Source organism: Nannobrachium achirus, assembly GCF_963921795.1.
Source record: "Nannobrachium achirus genome assembly, chromosome: 22".
Lineage (NCBI taxonomy): Eukaryota > Metazoa > Chordata > Actinopteri > Myctophiformes > Myctophidae > Nannobrachium > Nannobrachium achirus.
Genome location: NC_137829.1, coordinates 28605347 through 28628951, shown reverse-complemented (window position 1 = coordinate 28628951; position 23605 = coordinate 28605347). Strand labels below are relative to the sequence as shown.

General features: G+C 42.3%; 2 protein-coding genes across 2 annotated transcripts; both read right to left on the bottom strand.

Moving 5' to 3' along the window:
* Positions 1-541: 541 nt before the first annotated feature.
* On the bottom strand, positions 542-2927 carry rab9a (RAB9A, member RAS oncogene family). The gene is made up of 3 exons (XM_080753075.1): positions 2716-2927; positions 2287-2408; positions 542-1989 (listed from the first exon to the last, which is right to left on the bottom strand). The coding sequence occupies exon 3, from the start codon at positions 1937-1939 to the stop codon at positions 1331-1333; it is 609 nt and encodes a 202-aa protein (XP_080609201.1). The 5' UTR covers positions 1940-1989; positions 2287-2408; positions 2716-2927; the 3' UTR covers positions 542-1330.
* A 2682-nt stretch (positions 2928-5609) lies between these two features.
* Positions 5610-20677, bottom strand: egfl6 (EGF-like-domain, multiple 6; the record flags this gene model as incomplete). The annotated part of the gene is made up of 13 exons (XM_080752813.1): positions 5610-5714; positions 7142-7404; positions 8165-8260; positions 8365-8439; positions 12230-12454; positions 13142-13204; positions 14135-14257; positions 14342-14476; positions 14982-15101; positions 16187-16306; positions 17163-17255; positions 17624-17733; positions 20604-20677. 13 exons carry the CDS (start codon positions 20675-20677, stop codon positions 5610-5612), a joined length of 1602 nt encoding a protein of 533 aa, XP_080608939.1.
* Between the last annotated feature and the right edge of the window lie 2928 nt (positions 20678-23605).

Sequence of the window (23605 nt, the reverse complement as noted above, 5' to 3'; positions counted from 1 at the left end):
AGAATTGCCTGTCAAGGTGCCAACTTGCGTCTTGTGCACAAGTAGGCCAAGTATGGCCTACTTGTGCAACAGCAGAGCACGCTATGAGGTAGATGTGCTCACCCTGGCGATGCCAGTGACATCAACAGGAATGCAGGTTTGGCTGTTAATGACGTTGCCAGAAATGTTAGCTGAAACCTATGGATATGATTAAACCTATGCAGGGCTTTTTTGTGTTAGGAGAATCATAGGGTTTTTATTGTTTGTTTTGACATAACAGTAATACATTGATTACAAATTAAGCCTAGGTGGACAAACATGAAACTAAATGAATGTTTTACAAAATACTAAATCAATATCAACAATATGACTTGAGTTGATATTAGTATCAAGTGTTTCAGATATTAGCATAAACAGAAAATCACGTTTTACTCAAATCATCTCATCAGCATTTTGTCATACTTAAAATATACCAGTCTAATGTAATTTAAATAACATTAAAAGTATGAGGTAAAAACAAAATACAAAAGTTTTCAAAAATGTAATTACACAATACACCATGCATGTTATACTTGCTTTAATGCTTATTGATGGGATCTTATCCCCTCAGTGCTTCCAGCACAAAACCATAACCCATTCTAGGCCAAAAGGTGCAATAATCATGAAAACCCTTCATCTCTGTTACATAAAGTAGTAACTCAACTACTTTATAGATTCCAGAAATAGTTATTTGATTATAAATTATTCTCAGTTGTGCACTTAGGTTATAAATATGAATCCATTACATAGACCATGAATGGAAGTCTAAAAATTCTGACACTCGCACTGCAGGGTTGTACAATATTGATCCTATTAAGTCATACAGTATAAAAGGCCTTTCAAAATAAAATAAAAAGGAACATCTTACAATGTGATAAATGAAGTAAAGTTGGCAAACATGCATCTTATGTAATGGCAAATTCATACAGTTCATGTACAGTAGCTCCCTTGCGAAATCTTGAGTCCAGGGTTGACAAGACAAGACAATGATTCTTTAATCAGGAACTCTTTCACAACCCTGCCCTCCAAACTGCAGCAGATTGAAGTAGACATTTCTGTACTGTATTTGGGTTATGAATATGATTACTAGTGTTTTACTTGTTTTCCTTTCTTTTCTTCTCGTCTCCTACTCCAGTGGACAATTTCAACTACTAGCATGACAAATCTGTGAAAGTACAACAAACCATGAAACCAGTAGCATAATTAGATTAAATAAGATTTTCTTAGTATATAGCCGTTAGGCTTAGCGCCTCATCACACGCGCATTAGAACAGCATAAGAACAACTTGACATGAAAGTCAACCCCTCGATGTTATGAACAGCAGGTGGTAGTGGAGCGAGGCTTTCTGTGTAGGTTGACCGTGTCTGTGGGGATGAGGTGGTCTGTACGATCCTCCATTGCCAACACCCTCCTCACTGCCTCCTCAAAGGCGATCGCCACGTTCGTGGCGTCCTTGGCGCTGGTCTCGTAATACGGGTGGTTGCCGTTCTCCTGGCACCACTGCCGAGCGTCCTCGGCAGTCACCTGCCTCTCCGCAACGTCCAGCTTGTTCCCCAGCACCACGAACGGGAACGTCTCCGGCTCCTTGACGTCTGCGTAGTAGATGAACTCCTTCTTCCAGTTGACCAAGTTGAGAAAGCTCTGGTTGTCGTCGACGCTGAAGGTGAGCAGGCAGCAGTCGGAGCCGCGGTAGAAGGGAGTCCTCAGGCTGCGGAAGCGCTCCTGGCCAGCTGTGTCCCATATCTGCAGGGTGACCATGTGGCCGTCCACCTCCAGGTCCTTGTTGAGGAACTCCACGCCGATCGTGTGGAAAAGGTGCGTGTCAAACTTGTTGGTGACGTAGCGGTTCATGAGTGAGCTCTTCCCCACGCCTCCGTCACCCAGGAGAATGACTTTCAGCAGGGATGTCTTTGCTGCCATGGTCGATGAGACAATGACGTCCACTCAACACTTCCTTTGTAGTGAGTGACCTGATAGGAAGATGGAACATTCATGTAGGTTTGTATGTACATGACCACTGATGCAACACCTAACATTGTACAGAACAATGTGCAGTAATCTAGTAATATTGAATAAGGAGAATGTGCAGTAATCTAGTAATATTGAATAAGGAGAATGTGCTGTAATCTATTAATATTGAATAAGGAGAATGTGCAGTAATCTAGTGCTAATATTGAATGAGGCGCATGAGTACCAATTCATAAGAGGATAAACAATGGTGACCAAGCCAAAGTCTCTCAGTCAGTCTACTACAGTATGTGACTCACCCGTGCTTGGTTTCAGTCTCCCCCCTCCACTCCGTACGGGTCATGTGCTGTAAAATCTGGGCCTTGGTCACATGCACCGCTGGTTCATATTGGTCGGTACATTGTATGTGACGTTCAATCAGCTGTAATAATAAAGAGGCAGTTATTTACTGGTGGTGGTGACCATTTAACTAGTAGAGGCAGGAGGCCTATTCGCCTCCCATCGCCCTAAAAGTATAGCGTATATAATATGTGACATCTTTTTCAATTAAATAATATTTAATCTTAATCGGAGTCCCGTGGTTTCAGAGTAGAAATGCACATTTACCAAAATACACAACTAACAAACTGAACCATCAGTTGGCCGTTAAGTGCCCGCTAAAAGCATTACGTGTCTAAATAACAACTTAGAAAATGCTGATGTTACTGTTAGCCAGGGGTTTTACTTACCAGAAAGGTGTCGTACCTGGTTGTGCAGTTCAGCTGTACCGTGTCTCCAAGAATCCAACCACAAATGCAGTAAAGAATCTAACTATGTTTGACAGATGGCGTTTGTGTTTTCCTAAATCAACGCCAGGTTCGCCCAGGGAACTTTAAAAACGACTCGTACCTGCTAACGTAACTAGCCGCTGCTAGCTAACAAGCTGTCGTTAGCTGCCAACTAGCTGCACACACAGCTTCTAATGTGGATCATGTGATCTGCTGCTGCTGGGCAAACACAACACAGTGGAATGGTGACGTTCCAGAACAAGAGAGACGACAGACAATTTTGAGGTATTTGTAGGCCCTACTTTACTTTCTTTTTTTCCTTTTTTTTTCTCAACCAATTTCCACTATTTTTACTTGTACTCCACTACATCTCAGAGGAAAATATTGTTCTTTATTCCACTATTTGAAAACTTTAGTTTACTTGCTACTACTAACTTTACTATGTGGATTTAGATACATTAAACATTTAGGCGATGTTGTGACGCATTGTGAGCTTGTAGATCTGCTATTTTCAAAACATTTTTACCGGTATACATTTGAAAACGTGAAATGGGACATTCTGCGTAATGACTACTTTTACCTCAGGTAGGCTCTATGTCTACATTTCGATGCCAATTTTACTTTTGTACTTTTAATCAAGTACATTTTGAACATGTATTTCCCCATTGCAGTATTGATTTCCACCACTTTCCACCACTCAATACAGAAACGTTATCACTCAGATACTTAAGCAATAAAAAATAATTGATTAGGGGGGTTTGATAATAGCTTCTGCAGGCTGCAGCCCGAGTCCATCCACCTGGAACACGCATCCATCCATCCATCCGTATTTCACTCACTATACGCCTTCTTCCACTAGAGGGCAGTATTCATTAACTATTAGCAATAATAACCTGACTGAAGTCTCGAGACAGACACTCACAGAATCGGATCTTTAATACAATTTCTGACTGTAAGGTAAGTAAGTTGTTGCATAAAGGAGTCTTTAATAGTCTGAGTTATTCTTAACTCTGACGCTATGGACCAGAGCTAAATTATTCTATGCTCTATGCACAGCATCCATACTATAAAGAAGGCCTCTTTCTTACTTCCTTCACAGGTGTTACCAATGATAAGCTGTCTAATGATGGCTCGTTCCATTTAGTGTAGCACAGTGGTTCTAATTGCGACCGTAAATGTGTGTGTGTGTGTGTGTGTGTGTGTGTGTGTGTGTGTGTGTGTGTGTGTGTGTGTATTTCAAGGACCCCATAACTAGAGTGTACAACATTTTATTTGCAAGGACCCTCATAACTCTGAGAATGTACAATCTTTTATTTGCAAGGAGCCTCATCAGAGTGTTTTATTTATTTATTTATTATTATTATTATTATTAGCCTGTTCACACATGGAACCAAAAGGACCCTGTGTCCACATTTGGTGATGTGTACACAGAGTTACACACCCACAGGGGGTCCATATTTGGAACCCCCTCGATGAACAATGGACTACACTCTGGACTACACTTTTTAGAGAACCACTGGTGTAGCAGAGTGTTTCCAGTGAGCCAATTAACATGCACAATATCTATCAGCACCCTGACTGTTTGGCCCATAGAGCTATAAGGTTTGGCCAGAATGGAATAGAGCCTGTCATGTAGGCTATCATTGGTAACACCTGTGAAGGAAGTAAGGAGGAGGCTCAATTTCTGTAAGATTGATATCAGAGACTTGTGGAGTTTAATTGGTAGCTAGTTCGGCCAACTGCCAAATATGTGTGTCTGCAACCCTAAAATTAACAAATATACATTTGATAACGTTCATTGTCACTTGTCAGGAAACTACTACTCGTATTATTACAGCCTGCTCAGGGACTACAGATGAAAATTAGTTTATGGCTAACTCTGGCCTATTTACATAGATGTGAAAGCTGATGTTGATAAATGGGCTTTGTCCCTAAAATAAATAAATAAAGTTATAATTTAAGGTGGGTGATACAGATTATGCTTTTATCAATTCAACCCTTACATTGTCACAATATAGGCAATAAAACGTTTATGAATTGCTAAAATGTGAAGGCCAACTATATAGACCTATTCTACTCAACTTTGCCTTACTTCACATTAAACCCAGAGGGAACAAGCAACAAATAACCCAAATTAATCAATTTTGTCCTTCCACTCTGTAAATACACATTTGAGGATGATTTGTTCCCTGAAGCATATGAGAAAAAATATGAACATCAAGGCCAACTTAGAAAAAAAAACGTTTAAATGTAATTATACAATATGAAAGCATATAATTTACAGCAGTTATGCAGTGATACTTTTGAGCATTCAAATTAACCAACCTAAGACTCACTTATTAATTCACATTACACGTCTTAGATTGATTTCAGGTAACTTCAACAATGTACTTTCAGATAAACAAAAGAAAACAAGCCGCAATACTGTTACTTTAGTCATAGCTGACAGAAAAGACTGGCGTTTCCACATAAACCTGAGATCTTATTATGATCTGTGTCATAAGAGCACGAGTATACAAACGGAAACCACTACAACATGTATTTTTAAATTCAAGACTGTTGTATGATGTAGCAGCATGATGTGAGCTTGCGAAGCACTCTTGTTCGAACCAATTACTCCCCAAGGATGTCGAACTGTATCCATTGTATTTTACTTGGATGAATTGGGTTGAAAAACCACAAGAGAAAATGTATGCATGCTTTAAAAAAAAAAGTATGGTAAATCTTTAGAAAATCCACAGAAAGACCAGTCGGAGTTGAAAATTGGAATCTCAGACACATGTCCTTGGTCACAAACTAAGCTACACAGGACGTTTCAAATGTGTTGAAAAGGGCTGTGAGTGTGTGACACATTCTTAAAAGATCCTTTCATCTTCTTGACAGGAACCTGAGGTCAGCACCACATTGTCCAGCCCAATTTCTCCCCCGATGCCGCTCCCACGCTCGGCCTCGAAGATAATCTGTAAGACATTAGACCAGTGTTAATTTCCTTTTGACTGAAACTATGAAGAAAAATGTTCGTTGACTCTTTTTCACCGACCAAGCAAGGGAGTAAAGAATCTAACTATGTTTGACAGATGGTGTTTGTGCGAGGGAGTTGTGGCCAAGAGATCCAGTAGAACTAAGACATTATATGATATTTATTAGACAAGTAAAGTAAAACATTTCAGAAGACCAAAATATGACTAAAACTAAATAAAAATGTATTCAAAATACTGATGAAAACTAAATAAAATTTTGCTATCAAAATGAACACTGCATTAGACAATACAGGGTGAACAGGACTGTGTAACCCCCCCCCCCCCCCCCCTCTCAGTTCCATACCTGACATTAGCCACACCAAATCCATGACGTAGGCATTTCTAACAGTTTGCTATCCATTTAACCTTTAGTCATCTTTAACAGTGCATCCCTTGTTTCCCTGGAATATCTGGAGCACTGGGCCTTGTGACCAATTATAAAAATGGCAAAGAAACCTGTGGCAGACCAGATGTGATCTGAATAAATTACATTCATGTAAATACATGAAGAAAAACCAAACCAACAAAGGAATATATATATATGTCTGGGGACTTCTAAATGCAAAGTAGATGCTAGAACAGTGGCGACAAACCTATACCCACTGCTTTGGAACAGCTTTATTTATTTATATTAAAAAACTAAAATCTTTGTAATTCCATCGAAAGCTGTTTGATTGTCATCAGTTTAGTCTAGTTGAGCGAAGAGTTTAGAGACTTGTGAGATTTACTGCAACGTTAGTGATCTGAAATTGTAAACCAAAATATACGGTGACTAAAAGTCAATAAATAGTCCACTGGACGACACTGAGTTCCTTCTTTTAAAAAATAAGGTGGTTGTCTAGGATGATAGCTAAACAATTCCCGGTCACAGTGTACAATGTACATGAACGTTAAAGCTTTTGAACAGTCCTGTCTCTAATTAAGTCAGTGGATAAGGAAGCAGTCAGTGGTCTTGTGTACATAGAAATGTCATGGTTAGGTTTGGGATGTTAACGATTCCTTATTAACGGTCCGATTCCTTAATGATTTCTATTGGGGGGTTCCAAATGGTCCCTTACAGGGCTGTAACTCTGAGAGTGTACAAATGGAACCAAATGGATAAGGGTCCATTTGGTTCCATTTGTACACTCTCTCAGAGTTATGGTGGTCCTTGAAATTAAAATGTTTCAGAACCACTGGTATTGGAATTGTATAGCAGACGTGAAGTCCACATAACCAGCTCAGTGTGAAAAATAAAAATGTGATGGAACCGATTCCTGGTTCCTCAATGTTGGTTCCTGCGTTTCCTCCGGTTCCGGATCCCAACCTTAGTCATGGCACTAAACTGCTCCATCGTCATTCATTTTAATATGTGAAGAAGAACTCACCGACTGAGGGGCCTCCTCCTTCCATGCCACGGTGATGAGCTCCGTCTCCCAGCCCTGGGCTCTGCTGTCGCTCTGCTCCCACACCGGATAGGCGTTGTTATCCAGCAGCACCTTGAGAGCACCCACGTTCTTTCCCACCACGCGGTAGTCGAAAGTCAGGCAAAAGCTGCCCTGCTGGGTCCGGTCACTGAGGAGCAGCTTCAGCTTGGCAACGTCTCTCTCGTCCCCTAGAAGTCCGTTCATGACCATGTAGTATTCACCGCCTGAAAGAATGCATAGGGAGTTCAGGACTCATAAGGGGCTTGCTTGACCCTAATAGCATCCCTATTCTAGGGCGAACATTCAGCTAAAATATCAGATCTACAAGCTCACAATGCGTCACTGTGAGCTAGATCGGCAATATTCTGTGAGGAGATTTGGGGAAAAAATAGGACCCCTGGAGGAATACGGTAAATAAAGATGAACTAGAACAGAATTATTATTATTGTAATGTTTATTTTTGGGCTTTTATGCCTTTTATTGATAGGACAGTACTACAAAGGCAGAGTGCAGTAACTACGTTTTGGGACACACCGACTTATTTGTGTCGCCCAACGGTCAAATTAGCCTTCATGATATTGGGGGATGAACAATTACCTCAAGGACAGATGTACAATCAGTGTAATATCTCTTTTATATCTTTATCTCATTTGGCTGATAAGCTGTAACACTTTTAAACCCATTTTTTGGTGAAATTCGAAAATGTAGTTACTGCACTCTGCCTTTGTAGGGCAGAGTAGACTGACAGGAAATGGGGAGAGAGATGGGGAGTGACACGCAGCAAAGGTCATCGGGAACAGGATTCATACCCCGACATTTCAGGTTGGCATTACAGCCTATGGTGCCCTGATCACCATGCCGGCCGTCCAGGCCAAGAATAGAATTAACGTAATTCTTCAGGGTTGTTTTTATCACACAAATGTAGAGAGTTATATACATGACGTAACTTGGTAATGTGTTTTAGTGTGTGTATGTGTTTATTACCATTGTCATGGAAGGCTACACTCCAGTCCATGTCATCAGTCTTGTCCTGCACCCACTCACATGCTCCTTGATCAAAGTTGCAGTCCATGAGGAATTCTAGATTAAAAAAATTAAATAAAATGATGCCAAATCAGCTAAATCAACTACATGGCAATTTCAGTATTTTTGACAGATTTGACAGACTGTTGGTTGATGATTACCCTCCTGAACTGGTGTAATCGGGATCTCCTTCACTTCTGTTGCAGGTCCAAATACAGACTCAAAATCCTCTGCTGCTGTTTTAAAAGAGATGGGAAGAGAGTTCAGAGGGTGCAGAGTATCAACCACAGGATCGTGAAGGTTAATATGATGACTGTTTTGTCAAATATTGAATTCCTTATTGTTGCTTGATCAAAACATCAACAGCATTCCAACCTACGCATTCCTCCGAAAATAGGTGGTTGTAAGTGATCGTTCCAAAATAATGTAGTAGGGGGAGATTTTCCCTAATAAAACAAAAGCCAAGAGCGGGGACTTTTTAACCTGCAGGTGTAAACCTGTCCTGCTGTCATTCATCTCTCGAGGGAGCACATTTCAACCTTAGGATAAAGTAACCCAAGCATTTTAAAGCCCCTGCATTGAACTCCCCCTGCATTGAATGGCCCAGATGTACGACAGGCATGTGCTTATTGAACCTGCTCGGCCAGAGTGGGCTGGTGTCAGAGAGGTCTGGAGAGGGCTGATGACAGACTTTCCCTCCGAGAGTCAAGTCTGTTTGCACAACAGCTGTTCCGAGGGGGAGTATAATAAAAGGCTTGGGAGTCTTTAGTACCCCTCCCTCCTTCCCCTGCCTTCTTCCCAGGGGAGACGGGGGTGCGAGCTCAGGATGAGCTTGTGTCCCTGGGCTCCTCACATGCCGACAGAGTAAAATTCCACCCTGGAGGTGATGGATGTCTCTGGGGCCTGTCTCCTCTTGCTACCTGAATCCCAACAGACAGGGGTGTCGCACCAAATTCTGGGCCCTGGGTACAAGGATTCACTGCAGGCCCCCTCATGGCGCATTATTTTGTGCTTTAACTATTGACAAATAGCAGATATACAAGCTCACAGAGCTTGTAGATCTGCTATTTTTGAAAAAATCGTGACAATGTGTGCAAGTCTTTGAATATTTCAAATCCTTCTAAGATTTTTTGAAAAACATATGTTTCCATGTCAGTGGTGCTCAAACCTTTTCAATGTGAAGGACCCCCAAAATTATATGTATTTGGCCACAGACCCCCATCTCAAAATATTTAGTTCCAGGGACCACCCAGAATCAAAATTTGAGTTACAAAAGTTCGCTTAAAAAAATACATATATTCAAAGATTTGTACACGTTTTCACGACTTTTCAAAAATAGCAGATCTACAAGCTCACAGCGCGGCACTCGGTGTCGCGCTGTGACCTTGTATATCTGCTATTTTTCAGTAGCTGAAGTATAAAATAATGAAGGCCCCTCCACCTTGGGCCCTAGTAACTCAGTCCCACTCCCCCCCCCCCCCCCTTGTGACGCCCCTGCCAACAGAGACTCACAGTTGGCTGTCAGAGTCGTTGTTTCCATAAAGATCAAGACTGGCGGTGAAAGGCATTCTCATTTACTGTTTTGTCTCAGCACTCAGATTCATTCCGTTGCTTGACAGCACTGCCCGCTCTTATCTAGATATCCATCTGAGGATGCAGTCAGGAGACATAATTCAGCAGGGCCTGTGCGTATAAGCGTTGAGGTTAAACAAATAGTCAGATCAAGAGCATTGCTATCGTTTGAACCTGAGCCATTTGTAGTGAATTGTGAATGCCTTTGCTTTGTGCGTGTCTGAAATGGCCTAGTATGAAATTTGATGTTTTTGAAAAATGTAATCGAGGCCATAATGTTTTCTTAACTTCAATGGTGTAAAGTATTTACTCAAGTACCGTACAGTTTTGATTTATTTGTACTTGAGTATTTCCAATTTTCAATACTTGCAGACAATACACTACATCTCGGATCCAAATATTGTACTTTTACTCCATTACAATTATTTGAAAACTTTAGTTACTTGTTACTTTGCAGATATAAATTATAGTATTAGAAAACATATATTAACCACTTTAGCCCTATTTTATACCTAGGCTATTTGAATAGCCGATCTACAAGCTCAAACATTTTGTATACTTTTGGCACTTTAAGTACATTGATGCCAATACTTTCGTACTTTTACTCTAGTGCATTTTGAATTCCAGACTTTTACTTGTAACAGAGTATTTCTATATTGCAGTCTTGATACTTTTACTTAAGTAAAAAAATGTGAGTACTTTTTCCACCACTGCTTAATTTAGTAGTCAGATTAGGCAGTGATGTTACAGAACTGGACATGACGGTTCTAAATCACCTCTTTCCCAAGCCCTCTTGTCAGTTCTCCCTGTGTGGGATTGTTGTTACACTCAAGGTCAGCATTTGCTTTTCAACAGCTGCTTTTTTAATGTCCTCAAGTCGCATGTCCACACAGCATTCAGCAGTAAGCGACAGGATTCAAGCAGGAAAAGGAACAGAACATGTCATGACATTGAGGAATTGGTACCGATGTTCGATTAATCAAGGTAGGAGCAGAATCATCAGAATCAGAGGCATTCAGCCTGTTACACTATCTTGTCTTTCTTGCTTGGTGGTCAAATGTAACTTCCCACCCAGTATTTTAGAACTGTCTGCACACTCAGAGAGCATGGAACCCATAGAGTGTGTAGATGAAGAGCACATGGAGGAACATGAAACAACAGACCCCAGGGCTTTCTAGTTGGGGGCTTAACACTGACCTATCTTAGTGGAATGGTAATCCTCAAAGTAATACTGTCTGACAGGCCAGCACTTTTGTGAAACTTTAGGATCTCAGATACATTAACGGAGAAGAAAGGGAAGTCTTCCCAGGATTACATTTGGCCAATCAGACAACCACAGTTTTTAGTTTTTGCGTGCTTTCCTTGTCTGAATAAATACGCCAGCTCAGCTCAGTTTGTGTTGAGAAAGGCCACGCTGATAATGACATCCAATTATTATATTGAAAGATTTTACTTTTCAACCAAAAGAACTTTGGTTCTAGAACTGGTTCTGTTCTAGATTCTCGGGACCATGGTGCTTTCACTAAAACCAACTTACGTTTCCACCAGTTTTGAGCACCAGTTTTAGGCGCCCACTTGTGGGGCCCCAGGTTCGATTCCAGGCCTTGCCAGCAATGTGTCGTATATGATCGGCTGAACTGATCATTTCACAGAGGAAATTCAATCAACAATGGCAGATACAGTTTCCCCTTGCTTGCTTTTGCCATTGATTATATCGCATCTGCAACTTCCAACCTTCAGGACAAGATGATATTTTTTTTCGTTCCAGTTCCAAACAAACTTTTAGGGTTCTGAACCAATTAATTTTCAGTGGAAACACTATGAACTGGTTCAAGTTTAGGTGGGGTGAAATAGAACCAAACCTGTTCAACCCTGGTGGAAAAGGGGTCTCCCAGGACACCTGAACTAGACTAGACCTCCTTCAAACACAGCCCAGAAATCTGCAGCCTGAGAAGGTTTTTTGCCTGTAATTATGGCAGAGCTTAACCATCATAAATTGTCTTTTAACAGACAGGAGACATCTGTGACAGGTGACCATCAAGGATGCAAGTTCTCCTAGAAAGGCAGAGTAAACAGTTACACAGCTGGGTCATTAGGTCAGTATGGGAATGGCCACAGGATCACTACACCCCAGCGCAGCTTGCTGTGTGCATAAAAGTTGACTATGATTTACGCATTATTGTTGTAATTGAATGCAAAAATAATAATTTAATTATAATTATTTTTTTCCCACTGATTTATCACTGTGTGCACATGCATATCAAAGTATTGTTTAATCACTATCACGATTACATTAATGTTATTATATTATTTCCCCCTCAAAAAACAACAAAAGATCTACAAGCTTGATGATGGGCTTAAGTTGGTTAATATGTGCAAGCAAGGTTATTTTAAGAGCACCTATAGCGCCAGTGAAAAACTACTGTGAGGTAACCAAGAGGGAAGGAGGCTTACTGAAAACATCTCCCCTATTGAACTGGTTGTCTTCCTCCTCTTCTTTAGGCCAAGTCTTTTCCGTGGGGAACTGGACCTCCTCCTCAACGCCGGGGTTTCCAACAAAGACGTCATTCCCGTCTTCATCCACATCATAGTCGAACGGCTGCTTGCGGGTCTTGGGAGGCGGCCGCGTCACCACGGGCAACGGCAGTTCGTTCCTGGGCACAAGGGACTCTGGGATCACTGCAGGTAGGGAAAGGAAGTGTGTCAGACCTCTGGAACTACGATCACAAGTGGGAACGACATTACCAGGGTCAGAATGTGTATGACTTTTCCGGGAGCCGTAATTGGAATTACACACTGTGTAGAACAGTGCTTCTCAAACGTTTTCATGTCAAAGATGTGTGTTAAAGGAAATCACACCTAGTGTGAAGTGAGCGGTGCTATTTATGAGTTAATTTAGTCAAGTGTCCCGCTAGCCAATCACAGTGCGTCCTGTGAAGCTTGGCCAATGGGACCCTGGGCGTACAAATGTAGTCATACATCTGTCTCAGTTACTTACCATGTTGTGGAAGAAGTAAACAACCATATCACAGGAACAATGATTGGCAAATACACAAAGAAGGCAGGTGGACAGACAGGAATATCATGCTCCATGCACTTGAAGCATGACAGCTAGATGCTGTATTCAGTATATTTCTTAAGTGTCATCCTGAGTGCATAAGCGTTTATGACTATGCAGTGGTTTCATGCTGAGGGTTCTGTGCCTCATATCAAGCTTGTTTTCACTAATGCATGTGCAGCATTGCCAGCCTTGAGCAAGGGAGAGGTGGGGTGGGGTCGAGGGGATGGGGTGGGGGTGGGGGTGGGGGTGCCTGGCAAGGAGTCGGTAAGAGGAAACCGATAGTTTTGCATTCCGAACGATCTCACCATTGAGGGAATCATCTGCACTTCCTCTGTCTCCGTCCCACGGGCTCTGATAAAATGGCTTGACTACAAGACATAAAGGTATCTTCATTTGTTGTGTATGACGCACGCACACAGTGTTTTCTGTATTGGGCTTTTTGATGTCGACTTTATTTACTCAAACTTTATTTAAGTCACATTGTGCTACCAAAAAAAAGAGAAGAAAAAGCTGCACCCATGCAGCTTTTTTCCTCTACAAGCCAGATAAACTATACACATTTATGTTCCTGTGCCACTTAAGACCATTCTCTGGTTCGTTCCAGACCCCATTCATTTTTCCCGTAGAAATTTCAAAAAATATTTATATCAATAATTTTAAGCCTAGAATCAAGCCATCCAGGATCCTGGTGAATCATGGCCATAAAACATATTATTCTGTGAACATTTTTTATTGAAAACCGCAAAACAAATATTTGACACTATCAAATCTTTTATGGTCACGATTCACCAGGATCCTGGATGGCTTGATTCTATAGGCTTAAACTGATTGTTATATAGATATGGGAAAAATGCATGGGGTCTGGAACGGTGGAACCAGAAAATGGCCGCCACGGCTATACCCTAATATCTGGTATCTGGTTCAGGGAGTACACTGAGACCTGCCTTTCCCCTGTCCTTTCGATGGCTGGCTGTGGAGCAGTACATTGTCAGATATTTACACAGGTGTGATTTCAATCTATAGGACTCTCTCTAGCTAACATCTGTTAAGAGCAGAGGGGTCGTCTGAAAACAGGAAACCGCTCTTGGCAGGACTGATGTTTGTCTGATGTTTAAAGAGCCCAAGTTAAATACATATGTGTCTGTAAAACAGCTAATATCACTCTGCTCATATCTCATAGCCCTGAGCTGTCTCAGTCAGAACTGATCTATTGAAACGATTCTTAATGCGCCGGTGTCAACATCTACTTTGTCAAGTGTTCATTGGGATGATTATTTGTTGCAGACGGCCGGTCTCACCTGAGCATTCAAAGCCATTGCCTCTGAAACCAGCCTTGCACCGGCACTTGTATGATCCTTGAGTGTTCAGACAGGTAGCGTGGTGGCTGCATTTGTGGGTGCCGGACAAGCACTCATCAAGATCTGGAAGAAAGCTTATGATTTCATCGACACTGTATAACATACAGTAGGGCAGTTACAAACCTCTTATATGATTTTATACCTTACCTACGCAGTCGTATTTGCCGTCAACATATTTGAGATCATAGCCATTCTGACATTTGCAGTAGTAGCTACCAAATGTGTTGACACATTGCCTGTTGTATGGGCAGAGGTTCTTTCCAGTGACACATTCGTCAATGTCTGAGGGGGAAAAAAAGCAAGGACACATAATGCATGAATGTTAGCCTAGGATTAAACAGTTAGATCTGTGGTAGGCCTCATTCCCCCAATGCTATTGCTTTACTTTTCCCATGTTACTAAAAATGGAAATTGGCTCTGTCTCTGCTCAAACAGTTTTGTGGAAAGAAATACATTTCCACTTTATCCATTCGACTGGAGACCGCTTAACCAACCGGGAAGTCAAAAAACCACATAATGGAGTCTGTCCATTATATTGTCTGACAGCTGACCCCATGCACTGCATGAACTAGTTACACATACTAGCTAATCTGTGAGACAGAGCTAGTATGTTGTCAGTATACTAGACAGTTGTGCCATTTTGCAAAAGCATACCTTGTTGTACGACCGCGCCACTCACAGACGATAACAAATCTTCAGGTTGCATGATAGACTTTCAGTATAAATTAAGCTCTAACCACCTTCAACCTTGAACGTGATTGGAAACGTCCGCAGCATCAGTACTCACCTACACAGGTCCTCTCATCTGGCCCCAGTTGCAGCCCTGCAGATGGGCAGAGGCAACGGATCTCCCCCTGTACCTCCTCACATCCATACTGACAGTGGGCAAGAGAACATGTCCTGGAGTCTAGACACACACACACAAACAAACACACGCACGCACACACACGCACGCACGCACGCACGCACGCACGCACGCACGCACGCACGCACGCACGCACACACACACACACACACACACACACACACACACACACACACACACACACACACACACACACATACACACACACACACACACACACACACACACACACACGTGGTTGGCTTACAATGTACAATTTAGGCATTTAGGAGACACTCTTATCCAAAGCAACTTACAATGTGCAAGATTAGTGTAAGTGACATGAACCCTATAGTCAACCAACAGGGTATGTGGTTGAGTAAATTGCTAGTCTAAGTGCTAAGAAACTTTAAATGCTACAAAGTAGTTAGGATGGCATTGGCAGGTAAACATCAATCCTAGCATCTGTCTGCATCAAGTTAGGGTATTATAGTTAACTAAAACAAAATAACTAATTGACAAAAGATCTTACTTAACCGAAATAAAATGAGAATTTACAAAAAAACAATAACTATCTCAAACTGTACTGTGTGCTTACAAAAGTAAAGTAATAGAGAAAATGCCCTTAGTTTATTCATAATCATAACTAAGTCATTTAGCTGTGCCCGTCTTAAACGTCACAATGTGAAGCACTGAGAGCTTGTAAATCTGCTATTTTCACTTTTTTAATGTTGCCACTGACTACCCCCTATTACAATAAATAAAACTAACACTAAAATAATCTAGCAAAACCACTTAAACAAAACGTCTAAACTAACCGTGGTCTGAATAACTATCCAACTATATAACTAATTATCTAAATCAGTGGTTCCCAAACTTTTCAGGTTGAGACCCAAGAGAGAGATTGCCCGGGACCCAAACACAGTGAAAACAGCAGACCTACAAGCTGACAACGTATTGTATTGAACATTTTAATCATATTTAAGAACAAAATGTAGAATACAAAAAATAAATAGATATTCATTAACTCGCAACACATCAAAATTGGTCCGCGACTCACAAATGAGTCCTGAAGCCACTGTTTGGGAACCACTGATCTAAATAAACAAACTGCATATCTTTAGTTTCATCATAATAGAAGAACTCACTGGCACAGGATCCATCAGGCATCAGGGTGTATCCGTTGAGACAGTAACACATGTAGCTGCCATACGTGTTCATACAGCGATGCTCGCATGGACGAGGCTTCAGTCCGCATTCATTCAGATCTAGAAATCAGGCCCACAGTTAGGGATGCAACAGGTTATTTTAACTCATCGATTTCAATCAATCTTTATTTGTCACATCACACATTACAGGTAATATGGGTGCAATTCTTGTTTGTGCAGACCCATCATTGCAGTGAAAAAAAAGATAGATAGATTTAATTGATTCAGGGAAAAACATCTATAATTTAATGAAATAATCGATTTATAATCGATCCCCGGCCGGCGTTGTGAGCTTGTACATCAGCTATTTTCAAAAATGTTCAAAAGATTTTGAAAGAGTTAACGCCTTTTATGTCCAGAGGTTTTGCTCTAAAGCTAAAGCCAACCCCTCACATGACCTTAAAAGTTAAAAGACATTGTTAAAAGAAAAATGTAACCTGGTCACACACGACTAATAATGTCGGTTAGTCTCGCTCCGGACCTCTGGTGGTCCATATAGGCAGTGAGACAATAATCGATAGTTTGAGCCCTACTCACACAGCCAGACCTGTACTGGCTTCTTCTTTTAGAAAGATCAGATTATGGTATTTCTTTTTCATTTAGATTATGACATTAAAGACAGACAGGAGAGTGAGAGCAGAGGAAAGGAGTGACACACAGCAGACAGCACAGGTTCTGGTCAGTAATGAAACACAGGGCATTGATTGCACTCATGTGGTCTATTACATGTTCTAGTAAAGCCAGCAGGGAACCTCTTTTGGCTTTCTTCTTTTTGCAGTGTCGAGATGAAACACATGAAATATGGAATCGTTTAACAATGAAATGTGAGTGAAAGTTGCTAGTAAAGTGGCTTTAAACTGGAAATGTGATCTTCATGAAACTTGGTTGACCCTCTTTGTTGACCCCAATTACTGACCTTGATTGCATGTCTTTCCGGCATATCCTGGGAAGCATTTGCATTTGTTGGGGCCGACACACTCTCCGTGCTTGCAGCCGTGCTCACACTGAGCTGGTAAAACATTTAAAATACCACCAGCAGAAATGGCGGTTGGAGAAAGATGGGTTACAGTCAAACCACACATTTTTAATGTACAGGCCAGCTTTTTTTCTATCCGAAATGTAATTTATTCCACATTTTCTGGAAGAGAAGGGAAAATATCCCCACAAGGAAAACAAAAAACAAATTTGAGAACACTATTGAGGGTCATTTAGATTCTGTGGGTTTGTTGTTTTTATATCAAAGTGCCGTGTGGTATTGAACATTCACCTCCACTTTATGAACGGTTTTGATTACTGGAACACCAATATTACATTATAATATTATACAGATATTATATTTGGATCTATGAGGTCTATTGAGTTTGTGAACCCTCTTACCTTCACATTGTCCTTTATTGTTTTTCTTCCAGCCATAGCAGCACTCCAGTCTCCTGCCATAGCGACACACACCTGGTTGGTGGTTTCCAGTAGGGACTTGTCTGTAGTGCCTTTGTAGAAGAAGAGGGAAGGACAGGGGGATAGCGTCTGTATTATTACAGTCTTGCTTGAACCTCAGCATCCCTGGTCTGGGTGGAGCATTTGCCAAAAATAGCAGATCTACAAACTCAAGCTAATTTCAGCGAAGAGATTTGGAAAAAAAAAAGGACCAAGGCAATTACAGACCAACTCAGCAGTGAATGGAACATCCACAGTTTGCTTGTTCAATGAAATCTTTCTATTTTTTGTTTGATGTCATTGACGCAAACCTGGCACATTGCGATTTTGCATTTGATGCAACAATTCGTACCTGCCTCAAATATGCGTCCTAGACTCTTCTCCCTCCTGGCTCCAAGCTATGGAATTGTAGCCAGTTAGGATTGCAGGTTCAGTCACCATTCTTCACTGCAGTGACAGTCCCTTAAGACTCCACCTCACCCCCTAGCACTACTCTCTCCTTGTATCCCTTCTTGTCACCTATTTTGATATGCTGTATGTATTGTATACTTGCGCAGTGTTTCTCAAAGTGGGTTGTCTTGGCACCCTAGCTAGGGTGCCGTGACACAAGTCCAGGGGTGCCTCCAGAATACTTTAATATTTGGAATGTATAGTTTAACCCCTTAGACCACATACTTTATAAAACGGACCTGAGTTGCACTGTGCGTTCTTTTTCAATCTACACCAAAATCTCTTCATCAAAAATAGCAGATCTACAAGCCCAGAACGTGGCATGTTCTGACGCGTTCTGGGCTTGTAGATCTGCTATTTTTGGTGAATGCTCCCCCCAGGATAGGGATGCTGGGGTTCAAGTGGTTAAAAGTCAAGTATAAAGTAATTTTCAATCTGTCCTAATGGAAATGGATATTCTTTTAAGTTTTCCTCGTGACATACGGTATCTTAGGGGGTAAGATTACATATTAACTACCGTAATATGATGTGATTCAGGGCTGCCGTGGATTAAAAAGTTATTTACAGGGGTTCCCTGAGCCAAAAAAATAATAATTGAGAACCACTGTACTAGCGGATATATGTTTGCTTACTTCTTCACAAATGTTGTGTTATTTCATCATCATTGCTGGAAGTTATGTTGCCTTTTGTTTATACAGATGCAAGGATTGATTTTTGGATTGACCCTAGATTGTTTCTTTGCACTTGCACCTGTTGTTTGCTGGTCTCACACATTTGTGTTGACCAGTCTCCCACTAAATGCCTAAATGGTAAATAACAACATAACTGGGTCAGTGAACTTGGCTTGGCTCCATGTGCGTTTGGGAGTGGCAATTGATCCATAGTCTCATTTAGCTGTTCCAAATGCAGTCCTTGCAGCCACCCTCATCTAATTATGGCCCCAATGGCACTAGTGTGGAAAACAAACGGCGTAAATAAAGTTGCTCCTTTACTACACGGCCCCCCATGGAGCAAAAGCCAGCAGGCAGGATGTTGTTGGTCACAGATGGAGAAGCTCACTAATCAGGAACTTGTTGTGTTGCACACAGTGATACATCAAGGTTAACCTTACTTCCTGTGTGTGTGTGTGTGTGTGTGTGTGTGTGTGTGTGTGTGTGTGTGTGTGTGTGTGTGTGTGTGTGTGTGTGTGTGTGTGTGTGTGTGTGTGTGTGTGTGTGTGTGTGTTTCTTTTTACCCCCATCTCCATCTGACTTTAGCCACAGTATTTACTATACAGTCATTAACAGTTGCCATAAGCAAGTCAGCAACTCTTGCACGTGTATTTTTCAACAGTAAATTAGATTACGTTAACCATTGAAGCCCTATATACTTATATACATTTCTCACATATATAAAGTATATATATATATATATATATATATATATATATATATTATTTTGTATTTTTTATCTATAGTCCTAATGACATATGCCTACCCAAAACAGGGAGGTATGCTGAAAGCAGTTAATTTGCCACTTCCCCTTCACTTGTCAGGAGAACCAGAGAACAGTCTGGAAAATCCGTCAGTGGCCCGAACATCGAAATTCCAGGCCTACAGGTAATCTCAGCTGCCATGATAACCTCTAGCCCAGTGCCAAAGTGTACTCTCCCAGATGTTTAGCATTCTGGCCTCGTCGTCTGAGCGACTTCCTAAAAGCAGCCCAGGCTCCAGTGGGACTGGAGGAATCTGAGACTTGATAGAAATCAACCAGAATAGCCTTACAGGATGCGGCCGCAAAGTGTGTGACAGGTGCTCTTCGGTTATTAACAGTTGCTGTGCTACATTTAGCTGACACAGCGTCATACCTCCCATAGTCCACCTCCAGGCAGAGACGGAGAGTGTCATGATCCGTATTCCGTAGTGCATGCCATCAAAACAAAATGTTTTCCCTTGTAAACACACTTCAACCACATGTTACACTGCATGCAAAGTAGGGGCATTCGTGATGTTTCGTGGCTGCACTTAAGAATAACATGTTTGTGGTAAACCTTCAACATGAACATGTTGAAAGTTTGTTGTCCCTATTTTAGGCAACTAGTTAAATAATGCCATACTTGATGATATATGGTGTTAGTCAAAAACAACATTAGGTTCCACACTTGCAATATACGTAGTGTATGTAAAAGTACTGATGTCCAAACATCAGTACTTTTGACATTGCTCTGGAATGTCAGTGGGATTAGGAACTGATCCACAACAATAGGGGACTGCCCATAAATCCAACATCTCATTAGTCTTACATTGGTTAGGATTAGGTTTAGGGTTAGAATTCACCAGGTTAGCATTCACCAGTCTTGGAATAATGGGATGTCGGACCATAGTGTGCTGCTTTCCACCTGCTGCTGCTGGTGGAGAGTCAGAGTTGCACTGATACATGAAAGATTTCTCCTTCCCGGCAAACAAAAGGTGGAGTCATTGTTCGGTTGACTTACCTGTGGCGCTCAGCACTGCTGGAGGAGATGCAGAAAAGGAGAAAAAGGGCACAGATCCACGTAAATGGCTGCATATTGTCTCTTAACTGTAAGCAGCAGGAGTACCGTGTCTCACTCTTGGCTGTCTTTGGCTGCTGTGAATTCTTACTAGTCCTCCGGGGGGGGCTTCCACGCATTAAGGGCTTAGACAGTGATCCCACGAACAAGTTTCAATTGAGTCCTCTCGCAAGGCGAGCCAGAGTTGGTGTGCTACCCCCACACAAACTCACAGTCTCCTCCAGGGAATAACCTCTCTCTCTCTCTCTCTCTCTCTCTCTCTATCTCTCTCTCTCTGTGTCTCTGTCTGTCTGTCTGTCTGTCTGTCTGTCTGTCTGTCTGTCTGTCTGTCTGTCTCTCTCTCTCTCTCTCTCTCTCTCTCTCTCTCTCTCTCACGTTCTTGAAGGTGACGGTAGCTGTGGTCCTTGTCCCATAATTCCTTCCCTCTTTCTCTCCTAAACTCCAGGGTATGGGCTGTGTATCACTCTGTGTGAAATGACACTGCAGTGTGAGGAGGGTTAAGAGGAGGTAGGAATGGGTTTGTAAGGGGGGGTGGGGATTATGTTGAGGGGTGCGCTGCTATACGCTGCCTGTAACCCAATACAGCACCACATAAAGCTCTTCCTGCAGAACCTTCAACCCCAGCAGGGTCAAATTGTGCCGTTCGTACACTCAGGTTTTCAATACAAAACATGGTTTCGCTGCTACTCCCGTCTCTTTATAATAACAGAATTTCTACCCGAATTTCTAGCTCAATGGCCACCTCCCGTTGATGTTGTGTGTGTGTGTGTGTGTGTGTGTGTGTGTGTGTGTGTGTGTGTGTGTGTGTGTGTGTGTGTGTGTGTGTGTGTGTGTGTGTGTGTGTGTGTGTGTGTGTGTGTGTGTGTGTGTGTGTGTGTGTGTGTGTGTGTGTGTGTGTGTGTGTGTGTGTGTGTGTGTGTGTGTGTGTGTGTGTGTGTGTGTGTGTGTGTGTGTGTGTGTGTGTGTGTGTGTGTGTGTGTGTGTGTGTGTGTGCGAGCGTGCGTCTGTCTGTCTGTCTGTCTGTCTGTCTGTCTGTCTGTCTGTCTGTCTGTCTGTCTGTCTGTCTGTCTGTCTGTCTGTCTGTCTGTCTGTCTGTCTGTCTGTCTGTCTGTCTGTCTGTCTGTCTGTCTGTCTGTCTGTCTGTCTGTCTGTCTGTCTGTCTGTCTGTCTGTCTGTCTGTCTGTCTGTCTGTCTGTCTGTCTGTCTGTCTGTCTGTCTGTCTGTCTGTCTGTGTGTGTGTGTGTGTGTGTGTGTGTGTGTGTGTGTGTGTGTGTGTGTGTGTGTGCAGTGTTGCCGTGGTCTTGGGTCGCGCGCCCCCGGCGACCCATATCTTTTTTCAGCCGGGGTTTGTTTTAACAAAGAAACGAGCCTATATGCATATCAATAGACCTGTATAGTAGGTGTTGAGCGACTTTGCGACCCCCCAAACATTGAATCACCACTGCACCACTGTGTGTGTGTGTGTGTGTGTGTGTGTGTGTGTGTGTGTGTGTGTGTGTGTGTGTGTCTGTGTGCACGCGTGCACGTGCCTGTGTTTTTTCCAGGGCTCAGATTTTGTCCTTCTGGATAATTAGCCGGATCAGCTAATTGTGGAACTCAGACATGCATAGGCCTGTCATTAGCAGCTGCACCACTCTTTGAAGTCGTGCTCACAAGTTGCACATAAAGCCAAAGCCTCTCTCACACATGCTAATTCTACGTTCAGCCATAAAAGTGCTTAATGAGTTTTGAAACTTTCAAAGTGAGCGCGGACATCTGGTACAGCTCATCTCTGCCCTTGGCACTGGACAGGTGAAGTTTGTTGTGGGAAACGCCACATGGGAACCGAGACATTTGGAAGTACCTTTCATTACGGATGTACCGGTATATTGACTTGAGTGTTTTGCTTGCACTGACTGGCCACTTTTATGCTGTGTTGAGCTCCAGCATTAAATAGGAGCTGCGGTTCAGTGCCACTTTTACATGCCCATTCTCCTCTTCCTCCTACAACTAATGATTTATGAAAGTGTACCGTGCCATGCGCTCTAACCCTTTGTGCAGCGCTCCTGTCTGGAAACCACTCCTTCAAAAGAGTTTGCCCCCCTCTCCCAACATGATGATTTGAGAGCTGCAATGGCAATTGCTTTCAGATGAGAAGAAAGCCTGTATTTAGACACTGCAGTTCAGCAGAATAAAGTTCTGTGATTACTTTGCCAGATATTCCATGGGGTTGTTCTTGTTCTTCCATTAGTGTAGTATGAACACAAGGGTATCCCCTCAATGTACCTGGATCCAGAAGGGTGAGATCAAAGGACAGAATTGTGGCCTGCAAGATGAGAAATTGTCAACAAATGTCAGTCCTAATGCAAACATAACTTTGGCATAACTTTGGTTTGACCTATGTGAATGCCTTATTGCGACTTAGTATGAAAACCTCCAGCTCATGTCTGTCAGTCCGTCCATCTGTCACTCTTCTGACATCACAATGACACCTCATCCCAGATCAGCAGAAGGATATAGCTGACCTGTTCTGACATGGGGAAATCTCGCTCTTTCGACAACGCAACATTACGACAACGGAGCGTCCGCAGGTTAGCGACTCACTCCGCGGAGGTTTGGGTCAGGTTTGGTTGTCGAAAAGATGACATGTAGAAACAGCGACACGCTCCCTTCTGACATCACCTCATCCCAGCTCAGCAGAAGGATATAGCTGACCTTTACTGACATCGCAATGATGTTGAAAATGAATTCCGTCCTTGTCCCTTTTATGCCCATGGAGATCCCTGATGTCATCAATAGCGACTTTAAGCTCGATGATTTTCAGGACGGCAACGCCACGCGGACTACGGCTGCTATGACGTAATCGCCGTAGCGGTCAAAATGCAGATAAGCAAACCCCTTTCACTGAACGCTTTGGTTTCCATGGCGACGCGTACACGCAGCAGACGGAGTAGGCGTTGCGTGGG